Source organism: Phascolarctos cinereus, unplaced genomic scaffold (genome assembly GCF_003287225.1).
Source record: "Phascolarctos cinereus isolate Bilbo 61053 unplaced genomic scaffold, phaCin_HiC Scaffold_726;HRSCAF=1367, whole genome shotgun sequence".
Lineage (NCBI taxonomy): Eukaryota > Metazoa > Chordata > Mammalia > Diprotodontia > Phascolarctidae > Phascolarctos > Phascolarctos cinereus.
Window position 1 is genome coordinate 89118776 of NW_027556098.1, and position 8888 is coordinate 89127663.

At 34.3% G+C, this 8888-nt stretch overlaps 1 protein-coding gene across 1 annotated transcript in view; it reads left to right on the plus strand.

Moving 5' to 3' along the window:
* Positions 1 to 7271, plus strand: part of CEP97 (centrosomal protein 97) — a 31196-nt gene extending 23925 nt beyond the window's left edge. The window contains exon 11 of the mRNA XM_020999853.2: positions 1122 to 7271. Within this exon, the coding sequence (XP_020855512.1) occupies positions 1122 to 1826 (705 nt within the window). The 3' untranslated portion in view covers positions 1827 to 7271. The remainder of the gene's footprint in view (positions 1 to 1121) is intronic.
* Positions 7272 to 8888: the final 1617 nt, after the last annotated feature.

Here is an 8888-nt window from a genome sequence, read left to right on the forward strand (position 1 = left end):
TCTGAATTTTGTACTTCCTCCTCTAGTGCCTAGTAAGATGTCATGTATATAGTAGATATTTTTCCCTATTGGATGAAGGAATGTTAAAATGACATTGGTTAGGGTAGTAATTGCTTTGGGAATAATAGGCACTTAATAAATGTTTTTTGACTGAGGGACTGATAGGTAGAATATACTTATAAGGAAAACTCTTATTCTTTCCAAGAAATAGCAACAACCAAATTTAAGTTGTTTGTTTTTTTTAAAATAGAGTATCTAGCTACTTTGTGGGACACTTTAACATACATTTGACTATGAGTTGAGTTTTTTAGAAAGTGTATGGCTACATAATTGTATGTCTGGAGAAATATAGCATGAGTTGCTTTGTCGTATCAAGTGAATACAAGTTGATGCTTATTTACAGGAGACCATCTGAATTATTTTCTATCCTGAAATTTTACTGTGTCAAATACTGCTTGATGATCTCTGGTTGATCAATCCAAGGCTTGGAATCTTTTTGTGATGGTATTTGTAGCGGGAATTTGACCTATAGGCTTTTTAGAATCTTCATGTGATTTGAGTCTAGTAGCCATAAACTGGGAGTTACTGAGATATTTTCAGAGAATATATTTATTTTATCATTGATTAACATTTAGGAAACCCTTCTGCCTGCCTGCATGTCCAAATCATGGTTATAGTTGTATATATTGTATAGTTATTTTCTGCTTTCATTCAGTGGATTTAATCTGTCATATTTAATAGCTTTGTCTCTCGCTTATAAAAGGCATATGCCAGTGTCTGTCTTTCACATAGAAAGATAATACTAGTAACCCACTGTTCCTTTGAATTATTTTTCCTCTTGGTTCATCCCTCTTCTCTCACCTAATTCCCTTTGGCAGAAAGTAGGAGTATATTCTGTGGTGATTAAACATGGCAGACAAAGCCTTCATCTGCACTGAGTTCACCACTTGGATTTCATTAGTAACTGGGCTAACTGGACATAGACACTGTTCCTTTATAACTACAGAAGAAATAACTTAGGTGCATGTCCTACTGATGATAGTTTATGTTTGTCTTTTAAAATGCACTGCGTAATTACGAGCCTCTTGTTCCATAATGAGATTTCATTCTGTGTTTTGCAGGTGAGATCACTACAAGACTGGCAGCAGACAGTGAACCAGCACCTCAGTTCTGCCTGGCAATCCAGTGCTCCTGTATCCAGTACTCTGTTGTCCTGCCAGTCTTCTCCATTATTTATCTCGTGTCAGGAGCCCTCTTTGGCCAATGCTTCTCACTGGTTTATTTCAGATGCTGAAGCTCCCCAGGAGAAAGTCTTATCTGAATTCCCAGACTCTGGCTTTCACTCCTCCCTTGCAGAACAAGCTCACTTGCAGTATTCATTTGATTCTGAAAAGAGTTCCATGGGAGGAAGTGAGAGTTCTTTAATGGGGAATTCCTTAGAAACAGTTAGATATTTCAAAAATACAGATACAGGGGATACCAGTGAAGATCACAATGAATGGAATAAAGATAGCTCTAATAATGAACAGGATAATAGTCTTCTTGAACAGTATTTAACTTCAGTTCAGCAGCTAGAAGATGCTGATGAGAGGACCAGTCTTGAGGATGGCATAGAAGATGGTAGCCTTCAAATTACTTCGGCCCCATGTTCATGTTCCTTGTCTGACTCAGCTGCTGCTGCTAATATAGCTGATAACAAAGCTGCTCCTTTGCAAGATGAAACCAGTCAGACACCAGACACTTGTAAATCAAATGCAGAAGTTCAAGGTCATCAATCAGAATGCGACTCTGCATTTCAGGTGCTGCCTGTTGGTATTGCTGTGTAGTTGTATCTGGTGCCATGGAAAACTGAGAAATTATTTAATTCTTCCTAATTTTCACTTGTCCTTATATTTTCTTTCAGGTATGTTTTAAAAAAAAAACTTCATAATTTATATAGAATTTATATTCTCATCTCTTGTTTTCCAGATTTCAAATGTCATATTGAGGCTTCCTTTTGACAGCATTTTGCTAATCTTGTGCATTCAAATACTCAGCTATACGATGCTGAATAATATTTATATTGAAAGCTGTATGCACTTTATTTCTTAATAATTGAACTGTTTCAAAATAGCTTTTTCTTCTGTGAATTGTACTAAGATTATGTTTTCCTCCAAAGAGAATTAAACTAAAGCATCTTCAAATTTAGGAAATTTTATCTAAATGGTTATTGCATTATTTTAGAGAACTAATGTTCTTTTTTGGTTAATGTGGAAAATAATTATGTAATACATTCTATATAAAAAGAAATCCAGTGCAATGAACCAGTTATGTACAGGACAGTGAATTGTTGGGAGGGGAACAAAAGCCGGCTGCTTGGCCTTCTGACTTGCAGCAGGAAGATTCCAGCCTTGTTTTGTTTTTTCTGCTTTTGAGTCAGGGGAAAAAACTTCGCAGGCATATCCAATAGGACACGATGAAACTGCAGAAATTCTTCAGTAAAGATGATTAATTGCCTTAAGAAACAGATCTTTAGTGAGTATCAAAGTATCTTTAAAAGAATGGGATCTTCACCAGTGAAGTGTTTCATCCAACCCTGTAGCTCGGCTTACTTAAAGGAAGCAATAATTGAAACCCTTCTCTCACATGGGAGAAAGCAAGCACAAAGGTCATTCCATTTGTTAATAATACCACTGTATGTGTTCTTATTCTTTGATTTAAAAACATACTAGAATGAGGTTTATTTTTAGTTTTAAGCACTCTTGACCTGTTTCCCAATTGTGTACCTTTTTCAATATTTTAAATAATAGCTCCTATTTATATGGCCCTTTACAACGTACTTTTTTTACATTAATCCTGTTTTTTAATTTTGTTTTTTTATCTCCAGCATAGTGCCTTGCATATAGTAGGGAGTTAGTAAATGCTGGTTGGATTTGGAGATAGCAAAAATATTATTAAAGCCATTTTATTTTATTTTATTTTATTTTATTTGTAAATACTTGATTAATATTACTGACACTTCATTCTTGCTCCCTCATCCCCTAGCATAACTCTTTCTTGTAACAAATAAATACAGCCAAATCAACACATTAGCCATATCTGAGAACGTGCTTTGTTCTGTACCCACTGCCTGCTCTTCTCTGAGAAGCTTGAAGCACGCTTCATACTTAGTTCTCTGAAGTCATGATTGATCCCTACATTTATCAGAATTCTGACGTCTTTCAAATTATATTCACTTTCCATAAAGTGAATATACTTTATATAAACTTTTTTGTGAAATTTGTTTCTTTAAATGATTTACCGAGGGTCATACAGCTAGTAAGTATGAGAGCTGGGACCCAAACTTAGGTATTCTGTCTCCAAATATTTCCTTTTTTACCATTATACCATACTGCTTCACCTCTATTTAAATAGAAAATATTCTCCTCCTTTTTTGAGGGGTAGAGGAGGAATTAGTACTTAGATTTGGTTATGGGTGTCAGTAGATGGCCCATACACCCTTACCTCTTAAATTCTGCTCTTAAGTAAGGTATGTACAGACTTGAAGGTATATGCTGATTGAAGAACTTGAGCTACCCTCCCCACTATCTTTGCTTTTAGGGCAATCTTTCCCTCTCATAGCTTTTAAAAAATCCCACATTTTGGAGAGAAATTAGTGGTGGTGGTGCTGGTGGTAGTGGTGGTGGTGGTGGTGAGGAACCATCTCTTTTGCCCTTTATTTGGTTAAAAAGTTCCCCAAATGTATGAGGAAAATATTTTATTTTGAAGTCATCAAAAGTAGATCCATAAATCAAAACATTCATAATCTAACTTTGGGGAAATGTTTTAACTCTTGGAAAGTCTTGAAAAAATGTTCTAATATCTTTTAACCACAAGCACATAGAATCATGGTATCTATAGAATGTTAGAGTTGTTAATTCAATTCCATTTAACAGCCATTTTTTTAAAGCATCTCCTAACGTAGATAAGGCTTTAGTAGTACACAGCCAAAAATGAGACAATTCCCACTCTCATTCTCAAGTTTAAATTCTGTTGGGAGAGTTTATGTATGCAAATGAATTGATAAAAAGTATATTAAAAGTAATTTCAGGAGGAAGAGAATACTAAAACTGTGCTAGAGATTATAATTCCTAATTAGATTCCTAGGATTACAACCATTTAGAGCTCTGACATCATTCAAATAATCTGAGACTTAATTTAGGAGTTGAAGACCTATTTGTCATTTCCTGTAACTCACTGGGAATCCGTTCTTTAAAGTTATGTAAAATAAACACTGAAACCTTCCAGAATACAGTTAATATTAATAATATTTATGCTGGAATTATTTTTTCTGTGTTCATGAATAAGTAGCACTCAGGTTAAGAATTCTTTGGATCCGGAATGTTTTGCCAAGGAAATTTCCGTCTGCTTTCTTTGGCTGTCTAATCCTAGAGTGAACGCAGTAGTGATATGTTTGTAGTTGCCAAATGGGCTTATTATGTAGGGGTTTTTTTCCCCTCTAGTGATATCATGTCTTATTGGTCTCTTGATAAACAATAATTGAAACATTTTCAGTCTTTGGATAGTGCTAATTGTTTTTTTATGGATCATTTTAGATTTCTTTCTAAATGCACCCTATTTTTCTATTTTTACAGTTAAGTGCCTAATTTCCTACCAGGAGTTAGACAAAGAAAAACTACCCTGTGTTGCCCTAGTGCCAAAGTTCTACTTCTCATAACATTAAAATTTTCCATAAAAGCTGCTAAAATTTCCTAGTTCAGTATTACCTAATCAGACATTAGCTTGCTCACACCTTTTTCTTTTTCCTTTGCTAATCTCATTTGTGCAATAACATTTCTCACATTATTTTCATTCTTTTGAGGTATGAATTTCATTATTCATAACTAATCTTCAAAGAAATTTAATTTTATGAAAATTTAGCAAAATACCACATCAACCAATATTTTCATTTCTTTTACCTTTACTAAAGTTTTGAAGTATAAGAATATTAAGACATCTTTTCCTCTTCTTCTTTGGACCTTTACAGTTTATCTTGCATGTAGTTGAGATGAAAAGTAATTTAAAGTTAGAGTGTAGGAAATGTGTGGACCAGGCTTAATATATCCTGAAGGGTTTAAAGTAGTTAAAAACTAATTTTTACAAAATTTTTGGTTTCAAAGTTACAATGTAATAGCAGTTTGGGTTAAGAGGCTAGTGTAGTTGTAACAAAATTCAGTGGTTGGCAGGAAAAGATGGGTATGGGACTTAGTTCTTTGAGTATGTTGGCCTTGTTCTAAAGTGTTTTAGTCAAGGATTAGGGGCAATTCGACAATATTGCTTCGCTTCACTTAAAATTTTTTCCAGTCTATAGAATTATACAGATTTAGTACACTTCCATTAGAAAGAATTACAAACAACAGAGCTTGATGAGATTTGGTTAAAAATTTTGATATAAAAATTTTGTACTTTACAGCAGTGTGTAGACAGTTTCCCTTTGTTCATTTTTCTCTCTGTCTTTGAAAGGAAAACAGTTTTGCCATTGAAGGTAGAGCAGTCGTTAAAAAATAAAAAACAACAAATAAAGACTCTGTGGTTTTTTTCCCTAAGAAACATAGTTTTATTAATTATATGTTACTAAAAAGAATGGAAACTATATGTAAAAGTTTAGCAAAGAATCCTTTCTTTTATACGTCAAGAATCTTTAATTTCATTGGTATGAATAGGTACTCCTACAACTGAGATCTCTCCACATCTTATCAACCAATTTCATAAGTTGCTGGGGCCAAAAAGAATTTATCCTTTGATGGTCAGCTCTCTGAACTTAGCTATTTTAGTCCTTGGTTAACGTACATTGCTGGACTTGTACTAGAAACTTTTCCAGCTTGGTGAAAGGCCTGTTAGAGTTTATGGTTTACATTTAGAGAACTCATGGTCAACTTGATACCATGATGAGATATAATTGTACCTTAATCAAAGAATCTGATAATAAAAAGTGGCATGTTGCTAATCAGAACAAAGGTCTAGTGAATCTTGGAATTTGATCACTTTAGCCTCAAGGTGTACTGAGCCAACTAGGTGTGAAAGTCCAAACTATGCTAATTATTACAGAAAGCACTTGGCAGGCTATTCAACAAATATGTAAGCAAGTTTGATTTTGTATATTTGATTATAAAAAGCTTCATGCATGCTACAGGTAGAAATATGTATAATTGATAAAGCTGTTCTTGGGGAGTGTGCAGATAACTTTTTTTCACTCTAATGTAGATACCACTGATCGTGCAAATTATAATATTTTAAAGTGGGATTTGTGGGGGGGAGGGGATGGTATTTTTGTTAAAATAACAAAAACAACACCTTCTGTAGTGGTGTGTTTCTGTGTGCCCACTTAATTCCAAGTCTTATTCCTACTTTTGTCAATGTTTTCAGGAACTGGACTTAAACAATTGTCTAATTCGTGGTGGTCCATTCTGATGATTTGTGTAGTTGTATTTACAGTACATTAAATACCACAGTGCTTTCAGATCAAGATAGGCAAGAAGGACAGAAGTTTTACTATCCAAAAAATGAAATACTGTCAAATGGATACAGTATAAAAATACAGAAGGTATTCCTAGGAAATGGATACAGCATGAAAACTATTAGTGACCCATTCATAAACCAAGTTGGAAAGATGGTTTGCTTATTTAATATGCCGGTTTTTATCTTGATGGTTATATATCTAATTGAAGTAAATTTGCTAAACTGTGGTCCCTCCTCATAGTCTCTTCTAGGTAAAGTGTATGACTACTTTGCCATGGAATTAAACAGAAAATTTAATAAAAAAACACTTTAAAGGTTTTCTGAGTTTGCTTTCTAAGATAGAACCTATTGTGCCATGTTAAAATTTCATAAATAAAGTAAATGACAGTAAAAAAAAAAAGGTAAAAGACTGCCTTGGAGAATATCCATGTACTTAATTGTATTTTTCCAAAAATGAGGTGCTTTTTAACCTTGCATACCATTCTGAATCTAATTTGCTGCATTAATTACTGAAATTGGTGGACTCATGCTATGGTGGCTTTGTTCATTTTACAGTTCCATTTGTTTGTTTTTTGGGGGAGAAGTAGTGTTTTATGTAGATAATAGAGTTTTAAAAATTGATTTGTTGTTTATTTTTAGTTTTTTCTCTAAAACCTGTAGAAAAAGTGTGTGGTTAAAGTGATTACAGTATGTATTTTTTTTAAATGACTGCTGACTTTTAAAATTGTGCTTAAATGTTTAGTTTGTATTTCTGAAGTTCTAATTTTAAATAAATTATTTGTATCTTTGCTTTATTCTTTAATCTGTTATTTTTCTAGCTAGTAATAATAATGGTTCTTATTCATTATTCTAATGGTTAAATGATATATATTGTGTTGTTTCAGACATGTCTGACTCTTCTTAACCCGTTTTGGGGTTAAAGATCTTTGAGTAGTTTGCCATTTCCTTCTCCAGATTATTTCACTGATGAGTAAACTGAGGCAAACATGGTTAAATGACTTGCCCAGGGTCACACAGCTAAGAAGTGTCTGAGGCTGGATTTGAACTTGTGAAGATCAGTCTTCCTGATTCCATGCCCAGTGCTCTATTCCTTTCGCTACCTTGCTGCCCCAAAGGATATACATTATACAAAACAAATTGCATATATTGTATTGTACTGAGTTTTTTGGTTTTTTTCAGTGTGCTTCAGTATAGGGATAGAGGTCAGTGCTTACTGGAAAGTAGTCTGGCAAATTGATACTTGATTGACACTTTCTCAGAGTAACTGAAAAGTACATAGGAAATGACAAGAATAATTATGTGTACTTGTAGAAGAAAAGGACGCAGGTATATAGTAACTACATATATTGATATATATTATATATTTGTATAATACAATTTTAATCCGCATTCTGTCCTTTTTATGATGAATTCAAAACACTTTCAAATATGTCTTCTTGTTTAAAAAATTTTCTTGAGAATTCTTTAAGTAGAGAAGGATAATTACTTAATCATTTTATAGGTTCAGAAACTTAGTTACTGAGGGGTCTGATCAATGTCAGTGAAGAGTGTGATTGTGGTAACCAAAAAAGTGAATTTAATCTTAGTTACATGAAGAGGGACCTAGTTTTCAGGATGGAGGAGGTAGCAGTCCCACAGCATACAGCCTTGATCAGACCATGTCTGAGGTATTATGTACAGCTCTGGATGTCGAATTTTGGGGAAGGACATTGGTAAGTTGGAAACAATCTAGAGGAGTGTGGCTAGGATGATGAAATGTCAGTTTAAAAAGCTAGCTAGGATCAGCCTGAAGGAGAAAGAATGGAATACTGCAGACATAATTGCTGTCTTTCTTATTTAAAGGGCTGTCATGTGGAAAGAGGATTAGATGAGTTTTGTTTAGCCTCAGGGGGCAGATTTAGGAGCAATGAGTAGAATTTATAAAGAGTTAAAGGACATGAGATAAAGAAAACTTCATAACAATGACCTAAAAGTGGAATGGACTTCTTCAGAAAGTAGTGGACTTCCTCCTCCCTGGTGATCTTTAGGCAAAGGCTGAAAGACCGCTTGGTAAGCATCTTGTAGACAGGACCTTTTTCATGTGTGATTTGGACAAAATGGTCCCTCCCACCTCAGTCCCCATCCAACTCTTAAGATTCTGTGATAATGCAGGAAATACCAGTCCTCGAATTTGAATCCAGTTTTCTAGCAGCCTAGTGCTCTTTCCTAGGTGGCATTGCCAGCAGATAAGACATAAAGAAATGTTTAAAATTGTGTTTTATTGATAGAAGTTGGCTCTAGAAATTTGTAGTACCATGAACGTGCTGAATCCCTGGATTCCCACTTCTCTTCCATCAGTCCGCCCTTCTCTATCACAACCTCCTTTCTACCATTTCTACCACTCACCTCGAATCAAGCATCCAAGAGTCCAA